General features: G+C 40.6%; 1 protein-coding gene across 1 annotated transcript in view; it reads right to left on the reverse strand.

Annotated features, from left to right (window-relative positions):
* Window positions 1-574: 574 nt before the first annotated feature.
* The window catches only part of SETBP1 (SET binding protein 1), a 325,508-nt gene continuing 301,194 nt past the window's right edge, over window positions 575-24,888 (reverse strand). Inside the window, exons 4-5 of the mRNA XM_054031865.1 lie at window positions 16,387-16,557; window positions 575-6,766 (exon numbers count right to left, since the gene is read on the reverse strand). Coding sequence (XP_053887840.1) covers window positions 6,201-6,766; window positions 16,387-16,557 — 737 coding nt within the window. The 3' untranslated portion in view covers window positions 575-6,200. The remainder of the gene's footprint in view (window positions 6,767-16,386; window positions 16,558-24,888) is intronic.

Here is a 24,888-nt window from a genome sequence, read left to right on the forward strand (position 1 = left end):
TTATTTTCATGCCATGGTTTCTATACACCTCTACCCCTATATAACGCGACCCGATATAACACGAATTCGGATAGAACGCGGTAAAGCTGCGCTCCGGGGGGGGTGGGGCTGCGCACTCCGGCGGATCAAAGCAAGTTCGATATAACATGGTTTCACCTATAACGTAGTAAGACTTTTTTGGCTCCCGAGGACAGTGTTATATCGGGGTAGAGGTGTACTTCCTTGTAAATAGTAGTTCCTGGCTTAAATTTTAGCTCCGTGTTGATGTAGTCCTCAAATTGTACATATAGGGCCAAACATATATGTTTTGAACATGTAGCTGTTCTCTAAAAATGATAATCACTGCGATATCTTGGTACTCTGAAGGGTCTTGTCCTTGTTTCCACTAAGGTCAATAGGCGTCTTGCCATTGATTCAATGACAGTGGGATTGGCCCTACATTGTGTGCATGTTTACTTGCACACATCAAAAAAAGACAGGGTCATGAGCCTCTAGTCACGCTGCTGGTAGAACTTCCATTGACTCTTGAGTGCAACTTGTGGGGTGGTGGAGGAATTGGAACCTCATTTGTGCAGATGAGTCCAGCGCCACTCTCTCCCCTTGGAAAACCCACAGGCAGTTGCTTTGGGAGAAAGAATCTCTGTGGGGAACCCAAAGTGAAACTCTCAACACATTAGCCTATCGGGGGGATTGGATTTGCTCTTCATGCAAAAGGCTGTGCAGCCACCCACAAAGCTGGTGGAGCCCTGATGATGAGCAGATATGATGTGGAAACCGTGGGAGGCCAGGGACATTCATACTGGCCAACAGGTGACTTTCCACACCTCACTGGCAGTGCATCTTAATGGGATACATGCTGCTAGGAGTTCAACCTGGTCATTGGGAGCCCCGCGGACAGAAAGTGAGGCTCAAAGACCGTATTATTTTTATCTCCAGAGCTCCATGGGGCAGGAATGGGAAGAGATGCATCCTCCTGTCACCACTGCTATGCTACCCACTTCTCCCCCCGATGTGAGTCCCGCTCTTCCTTCAGCAAAGGTCATGGGCCACCAGGAGAGGACTCCATGATTTCTAGAGCAAGGGATACCATGATGTGAAGGTAGCTGATCCATGTTTCCATGCGGTAGGTTTGCAGAGATTCCTGCCCAGGCGTTTTTCTAGGGGGCACAATCTGGGTCACTGGGTGTTGGGCCCCAGTAGTCACAGGTCTAGCTTTCCAGACACAAATTCTGAAGGCGCTTTGGAAAATGAGGCCCATAACATGTGACATTTTTCTTTCTCTCTCTCTCTCTCTTTTTTTTTTTTTTTACACTTTTAAGGACGTTCTGGAAAAAAAAGAACTGAAGCATGTTTTTCTCCATTACCATAAAGAGGGCTTGTGAGTGCATGGTATTGGTATCCAAAAGCTATTAAACTCCTCAGTGATGTGAAACAGATGGAAAATAAGACAAAAGAATTCACAACTCATGTTAGACTGAATTGAATTCCTTTAATTTCACACAATGAATAACATATGAATAGGATTAACTTTTTTTTTCTTTTCTTTTCTTTTTTTTTCTTTTTTTTTTCCTTTTTTTTTTTTAGTTAAGTGCTCTACACTGTGCTAACCAGACTTGGTAGCCAAAAGACTGAGCTTTGTTTTAGAAAAAAATGTTTAAAAACCAACATCTAAGATCATGAAGGAGCATGACATTAAAGCATGCCAGATGTATCTAAGCCTCAAATAACACCAAGTCCATATCCATTTTTAAATGTACAAAAATGCTTCATGAATAAAAACTGTTACAAAAAGAACATTTCAAACAATGTACAAGGTTTTTTTCTCTTGCCTCTATATTCAATAAAATACAAATACATTTTTTTGCTCTAAAATATGTTTACATACAATCAAAGTAGAACATGCAAATTACACTTTAAAAAAGGCTTTTAAAAACCACTTATGAATACAAACTAAAAATTAGCCAGCACGACTTATAGAACAATCTTGTGCCCCATTCGTTTGAATTTTTTTTTAATTTTTTGAAATACAGTATATACATATTTAACACTTCATGTGCATTTATTATTTAAGAAATAGCTTAAAGAAAAAGAAAAAAGTAAAACAAACCAACATGGGATTGAACTGCTTTCCCCATGTTGTCCAATTGGCAGCTTTTTTATGGTTTTACAATTTTGTTCTTTTTTTTTTTTTTCCTTTTTTAGTGTTTTATACAACCTAGAGAGGCGTCTTTAGGTTTAGGTTTCTCTTGCTTAAATGTGCTTCTAATTGTCTCAGAACTGCTGCACCTCATATTTTGGATGATGCTAGAAGGAAGAAGTATCACAAAGGCATGATCGGGGTCACCCCAATTCAGAAAAGCATCTCTTTAAGGAGGACAGTGCTTAAACACATGCGTAAGTGATTTCCTGAGTTGGGGGCTGTGAAAAGAAGAGTTCGAGAGATCCTTGTGTATAGAATAATAATCGTTATTATATATTTGTATTACCGTAGCACCTGCGACCCCTCTGTCATGGACCGGGGCCCCATTGTGCCCAGCTTAGTACAACCAATACAAACACAATGAATAGTCCAAAACACTGTTGGAAAATGGAGAATTATGGGCCATGCTGTAGAACCCTAGTATTTATTATTATTAGTGTTGCTGTTGTTTATTTCTACAGTGGCCAAAAGCATGCAAGGTGCTTCACGCAACATTTAGTATTGGAAGAGCTCAAGAAACTGCTTCCCCTCCCTGCTCCCAACTGTCCCCTTTCCTTGCTTTATATAGTCAGTCCTTGGAAATATGTTCTGAGAATTTAGGCAGTTCCTCAGTAAATCTTAATAGTGGTAGGGAGAAAAAAAATCAAAAAGCTCATTACTGGAATAATGTTGGGTAATAAACTTCAGGAGTGGGATTTTAGCCTTAAGCCCTAAAACTAAATCCTTTATGACCTGCATGTAGTACATCACCTTATAATATTATTCTGTCAGCAACTTGCCTATCATCTTTATAGACTATGCAACATGCAGAACACAAATTCTGAGTGCCACCTAGCAACATTTTCCGCCTGCTTTCATACAAATGAGCATGCTAATCATCCACCAGCCAATACTGGCGGCGCGGTGCTGTTCTTTGGACAAACAGCCCATGCTGGATCAGAGCATCCTTGCTTCCTACCATGTTCCATTGCAAGCTCTTGCGATGAAGAAACAAATCTTCAGTCGTGCTGGTTAAAGCCCACTTGACCTAGATAATGTGTCACTGTAAACTCTTTGGAAGCTACTGTTTGGATACCTACTGTTGATTCCTAGTTGTGCCCTTATACCGATGTGGAACCCTGCAGGGAAGAGAAGCAGGGGAGGTAGTGGTGGCGGAGTGTAGGTGATCTTAAGCATTCTGCCTGTGGGCAGCAGACTGTATATTTCCTTCAGTTGTTAGCAAGAGTGTGATGGGGCAGGGTTCCGGCCACCCCCTCAGATCACTAGTTCTGCCCTCTTGGGGACATGAAGCACTGAGTTGGCTCCATAGTCTAGTGCTCAGGGAGAACTAGCTCTGCATTATGCCTGGATGCTGTGTGGGAGGTGTCTATGTGTATGGGGGGCAGCTCCCCAGCGCACCTCTGTAGGGACAGCCAAACTTCAGGACACAAATTCAGCCATTGGAGATACACGGACAGCTCTGATGATCTTCAATGGGATCCACATGTGGCATCCAAGGATGAAATTTGGCCCTTTGAGACCTTTTCTCCACTTGCTAAGCATGCAACCCTCTGTTATGCTAATGGGGAAACAGAACACTTGAGTATGAATCTAGGATCCGTCAATGCTGGGATTAGTTTCCATTTACAGTCTACCTGGAAAACAAGAATACACTTTTCTTGTGCATTTAAAGAGACACTGTCAACGTCTGAGGCCAAAGGGAGAGAAAAAAAATAATTCCTTTAAAAATTAAATACCAATACAGTTGCTTATGGGGGGGGGTTTAAACATTTCTCTGCAGTACCAAGACTTCATTCAACCAGCAACACTGTGCTAGCTCATGAGGACCAGAAAGCAAAACTGATGGTAACAGAATGAGAAACTGACCAGGCTACTCCTAAACTGTGTGAATTGCAAAGGAAATAATAATAATAATTAAAAAAAAAAACACAAAAAACCCACAAAAAGCAAATTGGTAGAATAAATGGTGCAAAAACAAATTAGGAACAGAATCCTGTGGTCCCTCTCACTGGTTTTAATGAGACTTTTAACTGAGTTAAGACCACAAAATTTGTCCCTAGATTTTTTAAAAAATGCATTCAGTTTGAATAACCTAAGGTGCTATAACAGAAGAAAAAAATCAATCTTTAAAAAGAATGAGATTTATGTTTACCGTGTCCCTTTAACACCATAGTCTTGATATGATTCTGTACATATAGAACAGAAAAGAAACACTGCCTTTTTTTGGAGAACTAATATCTTTATTTATTTATTTATTTAGTGTCATGCTATTTGAAATTTCCTTGGCAATAAGCCACATCAAAGATTTCTCAAACTAGGGAATCGTTTAATAATTCCACTTTCCACTCCCTAGCTGGAATTTCCCTCACTTCCTCGACTAACATTAATCTTGCCATGCCAGGTGTTCAGAATCTTGGAGGAATTAAAAATAAAATAAAATAAAATAAAGTTGAAAGTTCCTGTTTTAAAATTTCAACAACTGACTTTTAAAAAGTTTTATGACTGCAACGGAATAGCTTTCATCCTCAGTCTTAGTTTTGCTTAATGTTTTTAACTGGGCTGTGGACATTGAGATCAGATATTTTATCCAAACTAAAATCAATGGCTAAAGTACAACTCGAAGGAGAAATTTACAATTTAAACTGACCATTTAAAGAGACGATTTGTCACACACAGTTTGCATCCATGCAGACTGATAGCTTTGTAATTACATTATGTACAAAAAAACTTTTTAGTTTATTAAGGCAACCACAACTTGGAGAACTTGTCCAAAGTGGCATTAATACAATTGCAGTGGTGCTACCCTTTGAACATTATTTTTATTTTTCAGATAAGAACACTTATTCCTTTTTTGTCTTACGAAGTAATTGCCAAGAAATAACCTACTTCTTCATATGGTTTTATTTTCTGTAATTTTTAAACAACCTACTTTAGCTATTTTCTTTTTAAACAACATACCAAGGCATTGCTACACAGTTTTGATCCAATCCGGCAAACATTCTGCACCTGGGATTCCTGCTGATTTTAATGGGAGTTCCTGGAGATGAGAATGAGCAGGATTGGGCCCTCCTCCGCCCCATCATTTTTGGTGATTTTATCCATATTGTACAATATTTTCTATTCCCTGGAAGTTTCTTGCTGTTCTTTACTGCTATATACTGAGCATGAAAACAACTTGGTGACTGGTGACCCCTTTGTTAACATGCCACTGGGAATTACAAGTTGCTTAACAGAAAGGTGCTACCATTACTGAATATCCATGTGCACCTTATTTTAAAACGTGATGCTATTCCATCATTCCTCAGGATAGCACTCGGAATGAGCGTGTGTGTGCATGTAAGGCTGTATTTGTGTATTGCCTATATTGCAGCTAGTCCTTGTAAGTAGGCAAATAACTGAGAAAAAAAAGTATAGCTAGAGTAAGATTCAGGCCCTTTGAGATTATGATGTCCCCAAAGCCCAGCAGGTTTATAAAACTGAAAAAAAATTAAATGAATTCAAACAGATCATAACAGAGATCACAGTTGAGGAATTTACATTATTATTTTTTTTACAGTGAGTTCTACTATGGTATAGCTATTCGTAGTTGTGCCTGACCCACCAAATAAAATCAAAGTCGAGTATGCAGCTCTAATGATGTTCAGTTGAGTACTGAGAAGATAGCCTTCCGCTTGCAAGATATGAGAACAGCAATGCTGAGATGCTGATTTGTTTTGGACACTCTGCAAAGTGGATGGTCTCATTAACTTTGAAATTCCCCCACCCACACTCTGCTCCTTTCCCCCTTTTCCTACGGGCTAGTGCCAAAGATGACAATGATGATGATTATTATTATTGGTCCATCCTATCTGAACGGTTATGGCTGCCATGCTACTGAGAAGGAGAGTGACTCTGATGCTGCTTCAGGCGTCAAGCAGAACCTACACCCCTTACACACGTCAGTGTGTCGGTCATGAAGTGCTCAGCACCCAATACTGGCGGTCCATTGGATGTGTCTGTACTAGGGAAGAATTTCACTTTCACTTCCTCTTGCTTTCCGGTGCCTTTTCACTTTCACTTCCTCTTCCTCCTCCTGATGCTGCTGCAGATGCGGTTTGTTTTTCCTCTTTCCAACTCGTGGTGTCCGGGAAAGGGGTGGAGGTGGAGGAGGAGGCGGCGGGGGAGGAGGGGGAAGCGGTGGTGTCTCTCGAGCCATGTTTATTACAGCCTCAATGGTGGCCATGACTGTATCTTGACTGGCTGCTTGCTCCAGTATTAAAGGGTTCAATGTGGGTCTCTGACCTCGTTTGCTGGGAAGGTCAACGCATTTTTCCAGAACTGGCATTTGGTCTCTGGAGTCTTCATCAAACGAGAAAGGTTGCTTCCGGGGACGCCCTCTCCTCTTCTTTACGAAGTTATTGCCTGTCTTTGATTGTCTCTGCAGCCGCTTGGCTTTTAGGATTTTGTTCACGTGATCCAAGTTCTTTTTGGTGGACAGGATCTTGGTGTAGTTGCACATCTTGCGCACCTCACACTGGATTGCTTCGATTTCCCGACGCTTGAATCTCTTTTTCAGTGGTGAGCTGGCTGCCGGGAGAAAGGGAGAGAAACATCCATTGTTAACACAAAAATGAATGAAAACTGTCTCGCTCCTCCCACCGTTAGAAAGGTGAAAAGCTGGTGGTTTTGAACATGTTTAATAGAGCAGAATAAAATGATTAATAGTAATGGATGATAATAAATAATGACAGAAAGATGGAAACCAGCATAGAAAAAGCAATTAAAAAAAAGAAGACGACAAGATTATTTCTTATAGTGGCTGAATCAGCCATGGAAGAATAATTGTTATAATCTTTATTGCCAGTTTAGATAAAAAACTTTAGGACCCCAACTACACAACAATCCTTAAAGATCTATCCATCTTCGTGTCCTCTCTGGAGCAACCTGTAGTTGCCAACCTGCTTTTCATTCCTTTTGCCTAATGACCTGTGAAACTCCAAAGCAATAAAGACTTCACTACAACATGTTTTACAATGGGCTTGATTTAACCCCACTGCTGTATGGGACTGCCACGAAGGGGCCTGCTCTCTGTCCCTGCTCCGATGCCTTCCCATGGTGTTGGAGGACATGGTAGTGAAGAGATGCCACACTGATTTAATGTACTAGCTATCAACCTTGGTAGGACTGGTCACCAATCTGGCATACATCACATACATCACAATATCTGCACACTTGATGGCTTCACCCTGCCCTTTAATGGTCACTGCAGTATCCAATGCAGTTGAGAAGTGACAGGAATCAGTTGTAATGACTATAAAAGAGACTCGTTATTGAAGCCAGTGAACATAGACTCTGTGGTTCTCTTTAGCTCCCAGACTCACTAGCGTACTTGGGCTCCTTAATATCACCACCCTAAGCACTGACCTGAACTAATCAGTCATAAAATTGATAGCTGTCTACACTACAGTCACACTGGAAAAGTCAGAGTCAACAACAGTTGCCACATTGCAGTAGCAGAGATACTACAGTAAACGCCTACACTTAGAGAGAATATAACTAATCTCCCAGATACCAGAGCAGTAAGGGTGAGTAAATACTGTCTCTTTAATGCGAATCACTGTAGATTTTTTGTAAGTTACATTCTGTAATATATGGTGGATGGGAGAAACTCAAAAACCATTCATAAGTAAGTACAATCAAAGAAGCATCCAAAACACCCCATTAAAACACCTTTTCTCAAAATGCTTCAGCACTAGTTTTCTGGGCAGAAAAAGGAAGCGAATGTGCATATGCAAAATTTATTCATTGCAAAAAAACCCCTAAAACTTACCAAAATTTCTAATATTCGTACTCAGGTGCAAGACTGTCATTCAGTTCCCCTACTATACTTACTTGTCTAGGACAAATTGAGATCCTATATTGAAAGGAATGATGATCCAGTGGTTAGGATTCTAGATTAGCATTCCAGAGACTTGGGCACAAGTCTCTCCTGTGCCAAATACCTTGAACAAGTCACTTTGGGCCAAATTTCTAAAGGTTTTAGACAATTGAAGCTGCAGATAGGTGCCTACTAGGATTTTCACAAGCAACTAGGTATCTAACTCCCATTAAAATCAATGAATGCCTAGGTGCTTTTAAAATCCCACTAGGCCCATATCTAATAAAATGGGGCTAAAAGAACTTCCCCACCTAACCTGGGTGTTGTGAAGATATATACATTTAAAAGATTGAGAGGTGCCCAAAGATTACAGGAAATGGGGGCCATGTAAGTACCTATGATGGAAGATATTGTTTTAATATTGAATTTCCATTGGGTTGCACAGAATTTTGCCCTTACCAAATTAAGCATTTAAAAAAAAAACTGGCACTAATAATGCTAATTTCAAAACCAGGGAAATGTGGCTTGTATACTTAAAAATATAGCAATAATAGTGACAACAATCTTAGGGTTAAATTCTGTGTTCACTTGAATGGGATTCTTGGCATCAGTAGGATTGCATGGGTCGCATATAACACCAGAATGTATGTAGTGACACTTTCTGTTTTTTAAAGGCCTGTGCAAACATGAACCGATTAGTCCAAATGACATCTTGGTGAACTAGGTAAGTATTATTAACTCAGTCTTGCACATGGGGAAGTTGAGACCCACAGAGTCTGGTTCTGATCTCTCTTACACTGGTTTTATGGTGACTTATCTCCATTGACTGCAAAGTTGTTAGTGCCTGATCCAAGGTTTATTGTAGTTAATGGAAACATTCCCATTGACTTCCACGGACTTTGGATCAAGCCCTTATTCTTAAAATAAATAAATAAAAATTATAAATAAATTAATGGAGATATCCCATCTCCTAGAATGGACCTTGAAAGGTCATTGAGTCCAGCCCCCTGCCTTCACTAGCAGGACCAAGTACTGATTTTGCCCCAAATCCCTAAGTGGCCCCCTCAAGGATTGAACTCACAACCCTGGGTTTAACAGGCTAATGCTCAAACCACTGAGCTATCCCTGCCCCCTTAATTCAGACCATTGTATCTTAGATCAGAATCTAAGACTGCAGTTAAGTCACTTGCCCAAGATCACACAGTGAGTCATTGTCCGAGCTGGGAACAGAACTCAGCAGTTCCTGGCTCCCAGTCCTTTGCTTAGGATGCTAGACCTTCTTAAATTGTTGAATTGTTCCTCACTAGATGGGGGCTTCGGTTCACAGTTCATAACTTGCTCACAGGTTATGAGTAAGTGACTATCCCTTTGTGAATGAAACAGAATGTATTGATTAAACTACTGAAATAATGTGGATTTCCTTTTATTTCTAACCTATCTCTTCTGCACTAACAGAAACGAAATGAGAGAATTCAGGATTTTGTAGTAAATAATAAAATATATCCCACTAAATTAACCTCGGTCCATGTCTACTTGCAAACTTAATTTACACCTGACTGTCAAGCAGTTGCTTGGGTTTCAAATCCTGGAAGTTTCAAAAGCAGCCAAGATTTATAGAAAGGTTCACTTGGGGGTTATCACTCCCTTCATGGATAACAGCCCAATCCTTCTAGCGGTAGTTTAAAATAAAGATCTATTTTAACATTTTCTGTAGATAACCAAGAACAGTCAAGTGGCAGAAAACACTATTTGCTTGCTCTGGGATACACCAATTTCAGAGTAGAAAACTCATTCATTGTCTTTCCCCTTTGGAGAACATAAATTATTGGTTCATATAGCACCAGGTTGCTTGGATTCCACAAAGAGCTTGCATAAACAAACCCAAGTTACAATGCAAGAGGTAGGAGTGAGTCATAAACAAAACACAGACATATGCTCTCATATAAATAAAGACCTGGATGGCCAACTTCCCAAAGTCTGGTTTTCATTAATTACAAAACAAAATATATTTTCCATATGTAGCCCACTCTTCCCTCCCCACCCCCCCCCCAAAAAAAATCACTGACAGTTTGTGACTCACAGAGGACAAAGAAAAGAGGAATGCAGTCATTTTGGTAACGAATACAGAAAGGCTGGAAATGAAATATCCAAACTGCTAGGGAAAATCCAATTAGTTGCACTAAATTTCCTGCAAGTATTTTGGTCCCCCCTAAAAAGTGTAGATTAAGTGTTTTCAGGTTGAGTGCTGGTAAGAGACTGATGTTTATTTCCTGGCCTGATCACATGGTCTAGGACATGGTCACATCCCTGTCACATGGCAAGAGTCAATGTCAACTGACTCCAGTGACTATTGTTACATCTTCCAGTATTGCCAACCCCAAGCATTTAAAACTCATGAGATTGGCTTTAAAACCTTTAAATAAATAAATAAACTTGGGGTTCTTTTTATTTGCTTTTTTAAAAAAAGAGTTGTTTTCTGGATGTACTCAGGTCACATTTTCAAGCATTTCTCTGCAACTATGAGGGTAGAAACTTAAACTTAAAAAAGAAAAGAAAAAGCTGAGATTCTCATGTAAGCAAGTAACCACAAAAGGTGTGGATTTTAAAAATACACCAGATATTGCGAAATTTGAGACAAAATTGCAAAGAGTTGGCCACGCTCTCTTCCCTTCCTTTTCATAGACTCATAGACATTAAGGTCAGAAAGGAACATCGTGATCATCCAAGTCTGACCTGCACACTGCACGCCACAGAACCTCACCCACTCCTGAAATAGACCCCCAACCTCTGGCTGAGTTACTGAAGTCCTCAAATCATGGTTTAACTTCATGTTACAGAAAATTCACCATTTACCCTAGTTTAAACCTGCAAGTGACCCATGCCCCATGCTGCATAGGAAGGTGAAAAAACCCCAGGGTCTCAGCCAATCTGACCTGGGGAGAAATTCCTTCCTGATCCCAAATATGGCAATCAGTTAGACGTTGAGCATGTGGGCAAGACCCACCAGGCAGATACCTGGGAAAGAATTCTCTGTACCAACTCAAAGCCCTCCCCATCTCGTATCCCGTCTCCAGCAGTTGGGAATTTTTGCTACTGGCAGTCACCGATGGGTCACAGGACATCGTAGGCAGTCCTATCGTGCCATCCCCTCCATAAACTTTGCAAGCTCAGTCTTGAAACCAATTAGGTTTTTTTGCCCCCACTGCTCCCCTTAGAAGGCTGTTCCAGAACGTTACTCCTCTGATGGTTAGAAACCTTTGTCTAATTTTGAACCTAAACTTGTTGATGGACAGTTTATAGCCATTTGTTCTTGTGTCCACATTCGTGTGTAACTTAAATAACTCCTCTCCCTCTCTAGTATTTATCCCTCTGATGTATTTATAGAGAGCAGTCATACCTCCCCATAGCCTTCTTTTGGTTAGGCTAAACAAGCCAACCTCTTTGAGTCTCCTCTCATAAAGTAGGTTTTCCATTCCTTGGATCATCCCAGTAGCCCTTCTCTGCACCTCTTCCAGTTTGAATTCCTCCCCGCCCCCCCGACCCCAAATCTATTGAAAATAAAACAGCAACCAAAGTTCTCTGAGGATTATAATGCTTATCAGCTAACTGCCAATAACTGCTGTTGCTGCACCTCAGTGACTTTCTGATCATCCCACACTTATTTTTCTCAAAACAGTTGTTTTTGAAGTGGGTCGTTCTGCCACTGAGGTGGATTTTTCCCCCCTTAATGAGTGGGTGGACATGGGATATGGTTATTAACTCTTATCAGCAGGATTATGGATATCCTCTAGAAGCAGAGATCTGGTGTCTTCCTTGGGTTTGTTTAGATACCTTCTCTTCTTCCTCATGTATAACTAACTCCTGGGCGGTTTGACCTTGGAATTGACTGTTAAGTTGGCAAGTTGCCAGCTACTTTCTGTTGGATTCTACTGTTTCTCTCACTTCCAAGTGTTAGGATGCCTGTTAGAGTACTGGACTCTTTTACTGTTTCTGGGCTATCCTCAGGAAGCCAGTCAGATGTTGACATGAATGTTTTTGCCCTTCTATTCTTGAAGGTTCTGAGCTGGTATTCCTAATAATACACTTTGTGCAGGAGGTCAGACTAAATGAGCATGATGGTGCCTTCTGACCGTAAAGTTTATTAGTTTATGAGGTGTGTTGTGATATTTTATCAATTATAAGTATGCATCTCTTGAATATACCAGGCCTATGAGGTAAATAGGGTGGGTCTTTAACAAAACTTTTAAAAGCTTTAAAAAAGTTCAGCGCATAGGATGGTTAGCTTGTATTGAATCTGTACTGGTTCACCTAGCTGTAGTCTCTATTCACTATGAGCCAGACTGTTGGGGAGAGTCAGGGCCATTTGATTGCACATAGGATTTAATGAGGTGTGCTTGTGCTGATATCACGAAGAGAATTGTCAAAGGGAGCCACTTATGAACTCAGGACCATTTTGTGTTATTAAGTCATCTGGAAGCTCTTAGTGAGCAAACTGCCGTGTACTTTGTACTCTTATACTCCTACTTGACATTTTGCACCATGGTTAAGCGTAATAAGAGTTAATTTTTATATTTATGATTCTAATTTGTTATTTGTATTACTGTAGTGCCTAGGAGGCCCACTCAAGGTCCAGAACCTCAAAGTGCCAGGTGCTGTACAAACAGAGAACAAAACAACAGTCCCTGCCTCAAAGAGCTGACAATCTATGTAAGAACGTACCTTTGCAATTTGATTCACCCAGATCAGCACCCAGTCCCAGGGTAGTTAGAATACTAATTTGGATTCAGTAGTTCTTTTGCATCCTTTTTCCTGTATTTACGTTATCCTTCACCTTTAGGTCTCTTGTAACTACAGAAATGTTCTCTTCTAGTACCACAAAAGGGATGAGGCAATAGCACTACTCCAACTGAGTGCTGGCCTTTGGAGCAGGCGGGGCCATCCAAAGGGATGGTGCAGCAGGACCATTGCCTATGTGTAGCAGGGAGCAAGGGGAAAGATTGTGCTGCTTGAGGCACTGGTAATATGGCTCTGCACTGCCCCAATGAGGGCTTGTGTCTATTTGAACAATCTGGCTAGAGACTAGAGACTACAGCTAGGTGAACCAGAACAGATTCAATACAAGCCAACCTCAACCACCCATCCTATGCGCTGAACCTTTTTAAAGCCTTTAAAAGTTTTGTTAAAGACACAACCTATTTACCTCATATCATGGTCCATCCTACTAGCCTTATGACTCTTCCAACCAGCCCCGCCAGCCTTCCTATATACCTTCCTCTTTCCTGGATTGTTCTGCAAGGCCCACTCTGGGCAACCATGCCACTACTTCTCAAAGGCCATGCAACGTCAGACGGGCCTACATAATGCAACCCAGAATACAGGGAGTTTGATTATAGCACCAGTGAGGCTGCTGGTAGGAGCAGGATGTCTTCTGACCTTCCCACAAAAGGAGCTTCCCAAATACTTGGAGGCAAGAAATGAAAGAACAAATACTGAACTTCCCACACTGTGAAGAGGAGCTGTGGGAGAGGAACAGAAGGATGGGCTTAGGCATCAATCTCAAAGATGAGATGTTAGGTGCAGCTTCTCTCCACTCCACTCAGAGGAGCTGCTAGACAGGAGAAAGACCTTTTGCTTCAAAGATAATGAAGAGCCACAGGGAAAGAGCCAGAGCCCATTGAGGGTTCCATTATAGCGAAGGCCTCACAAGTTATGGATATTAATTCAGATAAGGACCTTCAGTTCTGGACCTCTATCTGACACCAACCGTGTGAGGTTTTCCCATGGTTAACAGAGACTAGCTCTTCACAAATGCTACTGTGCCCTGTACAAGTACCTATAAAGTCTCAGACCAATGTCACACCCGTCTCAATGGGTCCTCTTTCCAACTGAGCCCTTACACGCCTACTCCATTATTATCCCACCCTCCAGATACAAACAAACCTGCCTCCCCCTAAGTGAGTCACCATAATTAAAAACAACAACAACAACAACATCAATTGAATCCTTAAAAAGACGTTTTGATGACTTGCAAGAAAACGAGAAACTATTTGGAAAGGGTTGGAGTTTATTTCTCTTCTCTCTTCATCGGCACAGCTGCAATGTTGCTCTGTCTCGCAAATAGAGACAAATTGAAATGGGTACAGGACATGCGAGGAAGCCATAGAGTATTGATATGACACAGGAAATAGCTTCTGAGGCAAAGGGGAGAAGCTTTGCTTAAGCTAGACATTTCCAGTGCTGGTTTAAAGCTGTCTGAATCGCTGTGTGACATGAAGAGATGAGCACAGTAGGGTGACCAGATGTCCCGATTTTATAGGGACAGTCCCGATTTTTGGGTGTTTTTCTTATATAGGCTCCTATTACCCCCCACCCCCGTCCCGATTTTTCACATTTGCTGTCTGGTCACCCTAGAGCACAGGTTCATCATACTGTTGGGAAGTTCACCAATACTTCCCTAACTTTATTCTGGACAGCTTTGGTCTGTCTGTAGCACTAAAGATCATTCTTAATAATTGTCATTAGAGATCCCTTTGGAGTTGCTGGAGGCCATTTACAACAGCATAGTACAGAGAACAGTGTTTGTTCAACAGCTGGGCTCAGTTTGTAGACTTGGTTTGAATCAAGAAGTTTTCAAAGAGCTCCCCATTAATTACAGGAAACCCACAGTACTGTCCTGTTTTCCCATTAACACAGTTTCTTTTGGTTTTCACTAAATTATTTCAACATCTGGGCTACAGATAAACCAACAATTTAATTAGACATCCGACAATGGAAAGAGTGAACTATGCAGACAAGCGTACACTTTCATCTTGCAACTGATCATAAAATATTTGTGTGCTTTCATTCTCCTGCATTAAAAAAATAATAATCTGCCCTTAGCTCAGCTCTTTAATACTTTCCTGTATATAAACAGAGACTCCTGAATATTTGATACAAAAAGGTTATCTTTACAGAAACCACTTTATGCATGGAGCCCTTGTTTTCATTATTTATCCAAGACGAAGGGATTCATTTAGAAGCAAAGTACTTTTGCGCTTTAATGGTGCTTTACATTGGTCAATTAAATAACCAATTCTTGCAAAACTCTGCAACAATGGTAACTCTTTTGCAAATGGGGAAATTGAGGCATATCAAGGTTAAGAAACTCTTGAGGTTTAGGGAGATCTCAGTGAAGGGCTGTGCACTGTGGATTCCCTATTACTGGAGACTGGGGTTAGCTTAAGGCCTGGTCTAAACTAGAAAATTAGGTTAGTCTAATTAAGTTGGTCAGAGGTATGAGAAATCCGCCCCCCTGAGCAGTGTAAAGTCGACCTACGTCCCTGTGTAGACAGTGCTAGGTCGACGGAAGAATCAGCCCCTCAGGGAGGTGGATTACCTACGCTGATCAGAGAATCCCACCTGTCAGCACAGGTAATGTCTACACTAAAGTATCACAATGGCACAACTGCAGCATTTTAAGTGTAGACAAAGCCCCTAGTCTTGTCACATTCAAGTCATAATGCCAGACCTATCTCTTTACGCAAGCTTCCCAGATTAACAAAGACGATGAGCATATGACCTAGCTACATTTCTAATAGAAGGAAATCATCACCAGGAATGATCTCATTCGGAACAACAGCACAGAACATGGGTGGATTGGAAAACAATCTCAGAGCGAAGAATAGACCCAGTGCTACTCTTAATTACTTATTTCTTCCGATTTGCTTTTAAGGCTCTGTCCATTGCACCAGGTGCAATATATAAAATCACACTAAAATAACCTGAGTAGATGTGATGGCTGCCATCTTGGCAAACACACCAGGGACTCAACCAGGGCACTCCAGAGCTAAGGCTATTTAGCTATAGGCTGTAACAACTCATGTCCTCTATGGATTGGCAAAGATGAGTGCTTGTGACACACATTTACCAGTGGATTATATACACGAAAGGCTACCTCAGCTGCTTCTTAGATATTCATTGAGCATTTGGCATGGTGGGAACATTAGATGAAACTTGCTAGCTAGCAAGCAATGAATGTCAGGGCTGGGAATAGAACCCAATAATCCTGACTTCTAATCCATTGCCCTAACCACAAACGATGGCACTACTTATCTCATTATTACAATGGTGCTGGTATCCTTTGATTAATATAGCTCTAAAGAGCTCAGACACCACAGTGATAAGAAAACGTTAGAAAAAACAGGACCTGATTATCCCATCGATTACGCACACCAGCAAGTGCTACTGAAGTCAGTAATAGTTATACATGCACAAATTTGTTCAGCTAATTGGACTCTGGCATTGAATGGATAGAAAATAGACAGAAGAGACAGAGGGAAGACACAGTTACCTGCATCAGATGTTGCTGATGATGAAGGTAGGAGCGATAACACTGACGTTGGTGGCATTGCAACATTTTCAACAGCTGCTGGTTTCCTTCTGGTCATCATGTTACAGGCAGAACTTTCTATTCTACTATGAAGTGAAGTCTGGTCTGCTTTTAAGTGGGGACTTGTTATTCCTGGGGATTATAAAGAAAAAAAAATTTGGATGAATAAACATGAAGTATACAAGATTGCTGTGCTAGGTATCTACTAGAAAGGATGAACTGTTGCACTTAGTGTCCCAGTATATTTCCATACTCCCCTACTAGAGTGTGTAATATCGTTTTGATATTAGCAAGGATCATGATTTTTATTTGTTTTTAATAATTTTGCCTCAGGATGTACCATCACAGTTCTCTATAAACAATGCTCAGCTAGCAGAATAATCCCAGAAGTCTATTTTTTGCACAAAACAAATATATACAAACACAGGCGTGACCGCATGGCTATTCAGTGGCATTTTCCATTTATCAGTTCCTCTACCTACTGTGTCCGCCACATTCCCTTATAAACTTCTTTGTTATAATCACTTATTCATAGATCCTGAGGCCTGAAGGGACTATTGTGATATCTAATCTGACCTCTTGTATTAGACAGGCTAGAAAACTTCCCCAAAATAATTCCTAGAACAGATCTTTTAGAAAAACATCCAATCTTGATTTAAAAATTGTCCATGATGGAGAATCCACACTTGACTCACTGAGTTTTTTGTCTGTGTACAGACTGAGAGAGGTCACAGAGCTGAGGGTATGTCAAGGAAATCATAAGCTTTGATGTCCAAAATTCTGCCAACAAATCTTGAGACAGGTTATTATACAAACAGGAAACAAATTAGATGATACCAATGTTCCAAAGATGTAAAACTTTCTAGAGACAGTGGGTGTGTATTATAGGTGGGGCTGGTAGCCACACCTATAATTAAGGTTGCCCTACCCTTCTTACTGGAAAGACCCATCTTTCAATAGCTTATGACTATGCCAAACTTTAATTTTTTGGGATGGATTTTTTTTCACAGGACCCCGCCTCATTCAGTGCTCTGGGGGTCGATCAGGACTGTGTAGGGAAAGAGAGAGTTGTCTGTAGGGCTCCTGGTGTCATCTGGAGCAGAAGTTAGAAGGAATGTATTGAATGGAGGGTTTTCATGGTCAAGGCAGTTGAATGCTGCCTAGGAGAACTGAAGTCCCTGGCCTCTACCAGCATTCTTATGTGATGCTAGGGAAGTCACTTGAACTAAACTTTTCATATGTGGCCACTAATTATGAAATGTGTATTCCTCATTTTCTAGGTGTCTGACTTGAGACCCTGGCATCTGATCTGGAGAAATTCTGAGCACTCTCAGCTGCAACAGAGGTCAATGGGAGCTGTGCTTTAAACATAGTGTGCTATATAATGCTAAGTACTCTGAAAAATCACTTCCAAGTGTCTCAAATTGGGCACTTTTGTCCTTAATTTCTCTGTGCCTCAGTTCCCCCTGTGTACAATGGGGATAATAGCACCTCCTCACCTCCCAGGTGTATGCTGAAAACAAAATCATTAATGTTTCTGAGGCACTCTGATGCTATAGTGATTGGCACCAGAGAAAAGTCCACGAGATGGCCCTGAGTAATACGGAGTAAATAAGAAGGAGGGTTTGAATAACATGCAGTAAATAAGTAACAACATGGGGAAAACAAAATGTTGACGAGCTTCTCACTAAATGAGCACTGTACATCTTGTTCACTAAATGAGGCAGGGGTCCTATGGAAAAAATAGTCTGTGATCATGTAATTACACACAACACCATACACACAAGGGGACTGAATTAAGGTTGCACAGACAACCTTAATTCTGGCATTTCCTCACTTTTGAGTGCATGGCTTTGAAAACGTAATGTTTGTTTAATGTAGTTTTTGTATGATATATATATTGCGTGAATGTGAGTGTATATATAAATTGTTGTGTGTGTGTACATATACATGGTATATAATAATGCTAACAACTTCATGAAGTCAGCATCTGGTTATAATTAAACTGAAGGGCCTATATAAAAAGCTGTATGAAAACATGCAGCTGTAACCTGTTGACCTCTATTGATAAAAAAAAAAAAAAAAAAAAAAGTCTGTGAAACTGTGCTTCAGCATATCAAGGGACAGTCATTCATTTTTCAAAGGTAATCCCTCCCAAACCACTTATCCTCTCAAATCTCTACCTGCACACAGTGTTTGCATTAGGGACCTTGATTTATGGATTCCCACTCCTTGAATGTAGAGGCCTACTTCCTGTTGCCGTGGTTACTTGGATCTTGGTTCAAGGTTAAACTACTCCCAAATCAAAATCAGTGGCAAGCACAGCATCTAACAGCCAGGTTATTGACTACCCTAGGACGCTTAAAGGTCAAAGACCAAAGTGCTGCTCACTGCCTTCAGGGTGAGTCAATATTTTCAATATTTTTATTCTGTTTCTTCTGAAGAAGAAGTTGCTGCTCAGTTACCACCTAGGTGGGTTTAGCAAGGTCATGCAAATCATTGAGGAAAATCCTCATCCCAAGGAAGAATTACACATTTAATGAATTACTTCAAAGACTACCCCCTCCAGTTGCAGCTTGTCACAAGTACACAAGAGGCCCACGGGTATGATTATTGTTTTTGGCTTTGTAAGGTTTTATGCACTTTGTTTTGTCTAATTTACTGGGTGAAAATTAAGACTGAACCACTACACTGACCTAATTTGCTGATTTGGCTTTACACTGAGATATAAGTGAAAATCATCCGACTTCCCCTATAGATCTCAAGGTGCTTTGCAAAAGTGGGTTGACATTGTAATCTCAGTTTTTACAGACAGAGAAACTGAGGCACAGAAGAGTGCAACGACTCGCCCAAGGCAACATAGTGAGTCAGTGGCAGGGTTTAGAGTAGAACCCAAATCGTGTGTCTTCTAGGTTGTTGGAGCAGGCTACCCTACTGTCACTCCCTCTTCTTGAGGCTGTTTAGAAGGCCACACACAAGAAGTCCAAAATGTCATGTACCTTAGTAACTAGTGGAAATTTCTTCCTGACTTAATATCCACTATTTTGTCAATGAGAACTCATCATTTAAAATATGCATCCTCTGTGTGATCCTACAATATTTTATATTTTGCTTCTGTTTACATCCAGGAACAGAGAGAGCCCAAGTTGAATTATAAACCCTGGTCCTGAGTCTGTTTTTATTTACATTGCCATTACTCTGTTGATGTTAATAAATTTACTCCTGATTCAGAAGTAAGTGAGATCAGATTCAGCCCTTCAATTCCCAGAGCCCTGCTGACATTATATATAATAATGAAACCAGGCCAAAGCAGAGGGGAAATGAATCAATATTTGCCAAATGGAAAAAACAGGACAAATCCAGAAGAGAAAAATTGTTGTTTTCAATCTCAAAGGGGGTATTATGAACAACCAAGAACAGTAAAAGGATGATTTGCCTCGCATTTCTACCAGTGTACAACAGGAAATACCCCTATTCAAGTCAAAGCATTACTTGTGTAAAATCTGAGTAAGCAAGAAGACAATCATGATGTAAAACTGGCCCTTTTTTTTTAAAGGTCTTTACAGTTTACAGTGTCTCATAATATTTTGGTACAAATTTACTTTGTCATTCATTGTCTAGCAGCGGATGTGCTTTAGCTGGTACTTAATACATGAATTTAAAATTACTAATATCATTTAGCATTCACACTGCAGTAATGCCTTAAGGCCACCGCTAAGTTGGGCCCCATTGTATTAGGTGCTGTACTAACCTACATTAAATGACAACGCCTGCCTTATTGTTACCTTGTGCTCTCGCCACATAATGCAGCCACCTACTTTCGCTCATCTTTATACTTACATTGCAAACTCTTAGGGTCAGCATCCACCTTTTTGTTATATATGTGTTATATATGTGCTTAGCTCCAGATTGGAGCCTCCAAGTGTTAGCTCACTACAAATAATAAATAATAACCGTGCCATTGCTAAAGGACATCAGCTAACACATAGCAGAGTTCTGTGAAGTTGCTGCTATGGAATAGTTTTCTGCCAAGGGATCATTATCTTCGATTTCACATAACCCACCGAACTGTGAGAATTCACTACTGTACTTCGTCTGTTTATGCATCACACTGCTCTTACAGGACGAGAGCTTTCTTCTCTCTCTTTCCATGGTTTAGTTATACAGTACATTTGCATGGTAATTCACATCTCAACATTAACTGGATCAAATTATTTGCATTTTGATTACTGTTTACTTTGAATAAAGAACCAGAAGAAGCCTAATATCTGGTAAATCTTTTTTTTTTTTTAAGTGGATTTTACGTAGATCAGTCAAAAGCTTAGCATTGCATCATGCTCCAGAAGAGGAAACTGAATTACAGTGTGATAAATGTAGTTAAGGAAAGTAATTATTCTTCTTAAAGTAATATTATTTCCTATCTAACTTGTGAAATTCATTTCCATGGCTTCCATTTGACATATATTATCATTTTAAAATAACTGTACTTTTAATGTACAGTTCTGCTGCATGGCTTTTACTCTCCTGTTTCCTCGCTTCTTAGAGCCTTCAAATTCATTGTACCTCTTCTGCAGGGGATTTTCTACCATATACAATGAGTCCCATTCAATAGCACAGAGTTCCTGTTTTAAAAAAAAAGGCCTGCACTGCCATCGTGAAGGTGGAATTTTAAGACACCAAGCCTATACTTTACTTCACCTCACCAATTTTCTTCCATTTTTTTTAAAGCAGAATAGCTCTAAACTTGGGACAGAGAGAAAGAGAAAAAGCCGTCATTAGATAGATCTCCCGATCTTTATCTGCAGTACTACACTCAGAAGAGCTAATGCCATGATGATAGCTTTGAAATCTCTTAGGAATTGGATAAAGAGAAGCGATAGTGATGAACTCCCAGCTAATAAACACAAGAGTGCTTATTTCTGCAGAATGATCAATTTCTAGATGTCCTGAGGCTTGTCTGATACAGTTGATTTACTCATTCTCCCTCACCTCACTAATAAAGCTGAACTCCAACATCAGATTAGAAAGGAGCCAGATTTCTTAAAGGGGCAGGGGGAGGAATGGCATGATGGCATGCAAATACTGGGAGACACACTAATCTCTCCTGCCTCCTCCTATAACCACCAAGCTGTCTCAAACAGCTGCCTTCCTCTGCTGAAAACATACACTTTATCCGCTTTGGGTTAGTACAGTAATACAGACAATTAATTTATCTTGTTAGTGGAAATTTAATGCAATGATCTAAAAGAACTCTTACATATTGTGATAAACTTTAGTGCCTCCAGGGCGCTTCTTTTCCATAGGACTCATTTCACATCCCATCCATTATGTAAATGAGATGTGGAAATAGTTGAGTTCCTCTAATGTATCTGTACACTGATGGATTGCGCAGTCAGCCCTGCTGAAACTAATGAAGTTAAATGCATCTTGCCATTCCTGTCTATTTGGGTGAGTCTCTGTGCCTGAGTTCAAGAAATCTTATTCAAGTTTTTTTCTTCCCTTAAAGGCACTGTGCTAAGATAATCACATTTCTTGACAGACAGCATAGTTATAGCCCCAACACCCACTCTGGCCTCAATCCTGCAGGGGTGAGGACTGTGTGGAGCAGAGGCTCTTGTTATGTAGCAATGTGGGGATATGGCAGCAGAAGCCAAAGGTCACCTTCTTACTTGAGAGATGGGGTCCCGGACTGCAGAGAGTTGCAGTTGACACCAGTCTCTAGTGATATGCAATGATTAAATAAAAACAATTTAGTTGTTAAGTACAAGCTGTCCGTGCAAGAACACCCCATGGGTGAGAACCTGTAACAACCATCAGTTTAGTCACCACTGCAAACTGCCCAGGATACTCCACATCTAAGAGGCTGAACTTCTACAGCTTGAACTAATGGGCCAAGTTCCCTAACCGGGAGCTGTAGCAGCCTGTGTGAATCAGGCACCCAATAACATTCTAAACACTGGATTACTTTTTGAGGCTCTAACCCTGCAGAGGGACATACACAGTACTGGGAGGAGGGGGGACAGATCCTACACTCTCCATCCTTTCCCCCCAATCTAAGTACACTCCCTTCATGAAAACACAAGGGCTATCTCTTTGATCTGAGTCCTTAGAACGGAGAAGTACGAGAAGTGACCTTGGGGACAGGTGGACATGAAGTTTGGAAGGTAGGGTGCTGTAAGTCAAGAAGTGCAAATATTAACTTCAAGACAAATAGGAACCCACTGAAGCTGATGGAGGAAATGATTTTATTCTAGTTCTCCTAGCACCCAACACTATGGTATTTGAGCAACTCCATTCCCAGAGCAAAAGAATAGTCTGGATGCAAAATTCTGGACTCCCTGAAGTTTTGAAAGGTCAACGAAGAAAGCATTGAAATAGTTCAGCCAGGATGTGATTGAGGCATGAACAAGGATTTCAAGTAAAGCAGGATCAAAGTAAAGGCAGATTTTGGTAAAATTCACAGGATAGCGATAGATGGAATTAATTATAAGAGAAATAGGGGAAGAAAGGGTTAATTCAGAGGAAGGATCGCTCAAAGGTTCAAGGCCATGTAAACCAAGGGTTAAGGAGAGTGTTAGTGGATTCAGAGACAGGACTAAAGAGACTTTTGACCAGGAACTTGAAGCAATAAGTTTACTAGAAACTGTAGTTAAATGCTGACGGAGTCCAGACAGATGGACAATACGGAGACATGATGAGTCAAGGACAATGGAGAACTGGTGTTGCACATATAAAAATGGGTCAAAGCTTGAAATTAGCAATGAAATATCCCAGAGAATGAAGTTTTCATATATAGAAAATAAAAGCTAGGCACAGAAGTGAAGAGCTCCACAGTAGAAGACACAAGAGGAAAAGAACATCTTTGGAAGAAATGAAAAAAAAAAACCCACTGTATTTTAGATGTAAAGGAGGATTCATCCCCGAAAGTGCACACTGAAGATTCTTTAAGGGATTTAAGAAGGGCAGTAATAAAAAGCTACTAGGAAGGTTGAGAAAAGGGATATGTGGCCATGGACAAATCATTACCTGAGAAAAGCAGTCTCAGTAAAATGGTCTAGTGCAGAAAGAGACTATGGTCGTAGAGGTAGTCGGAAAAGGGAGAGAAGACCTCTTTCTCCAGACCACTTCTGAGGAAAGGCAGGATGAAGGTGAGATCTTCGTTCTCAAATAACGAGGAAGGGTCAAGTCAGGTATTTTTATTCTTTTTTTTTTTCCCGATAGAGGTGATCATTTTTAAGTGTGGCAGAGAAAACAGGAATGCATGAGGCAATAGTTGAGATGGGAAGGGATCCATATTTCTCACAGATTTAATGGGGCACATGGGTGAGCTGGTGACAAGTGAAGTAGGTGGTGTCAAGCTGCTGATGATTTAAGGGTGAATGAGGCACAAGAGCTGGGCTTGAGGCAATGATGGAGTCAGACATATATTCCGATACATCCAGTATAGAAAGGGATAGAGAGGAAAGTATTGGAGAACGTAATGAAGACCTCAAAGTCCAGAGAAGACAGCAAAATTTATTGGCCATCTCACCAGTGAATCACGAGAGGTGATGTCTCTTTGTACTCCAAACCTCCCCACCTCTGCAAAAAAAACAACAACAACAAACCCAACCCTGCTAAAATACCCTGAAATTGTTAACCTTGGCATCCAGCCAATGGAAATCAATAAACATTTGTATATGTCACATTGACTTAACTACTGTTCTTTCAATTATTGATATTTATTATTTATATTATAGTAGCTTCTGACTAAGACTGTGGCTCCATTGTGCTAGGTACTGTACAAACACAGAGTGAGAGGCAGTGTTTGTCCCCAGAAGCTCAACATCTAAGTAGCCAAGATATGTGAGGGGAGAGCTGAGACTAGAATGCACTTACACTGAGTCCCAGGTCAATACGCTAACCACTGAACCAGCCTGCCTTCCTACACGATGATTTTGCTTCAGTAAACCAAGCCCCACATCACAGTTCAGTCAAAGAGCTATACTATGACTAGCTCTCCAGTAAATAGAATGGCTAAAAAAAATCTCTGCAATTGAAGGAACTCCCAGTATACAGTAAAAAGAACAGGAGTACTTGTGGCACCTTAGAGACTAACAAATTTATTAGAGCATAAGCTTTCGTGGGCTACAGCCCACTTCTTCGGATGCATACAGAGTGGAATAAATATTGAGGAGATACATGTATATGTTCTTTTTGCGGATACAGACTAACACGGCTGCTACTCTGAAACCAGTATACAGTGCAACCTATTAGATTACAACCAAGTAGTTTTATTTTTAGAAAGGCTCATGTTGGCTTTGTTTTAATAACTGAATCCATTCAGTTTAATGGCGATTTATCACTACAAAATGTTTGCCTTATCAGCACCAGAGAGGAAAAATAATAGGCACTGGGGTGTGTGTATCTCTCTCTCTCTCTCCCCATATTCTAGATAGATAGATATGATTTTCCCCCCTTTTC

The sequence above is a fragment of the Malaclemys terrapin genome, chromosome 6 (assembly GCF_027887155.1).
Source record: "Malaclemys terrapin pileata isolate rMalTer1 chromosome 6, rMalTer1.hap1, whole genome shotgun sequence".
NCBI lineage: Eukaryota > Metazoa > Chordata > Testudines > Emydidae > Malaclemys > Malaclemys terrapin.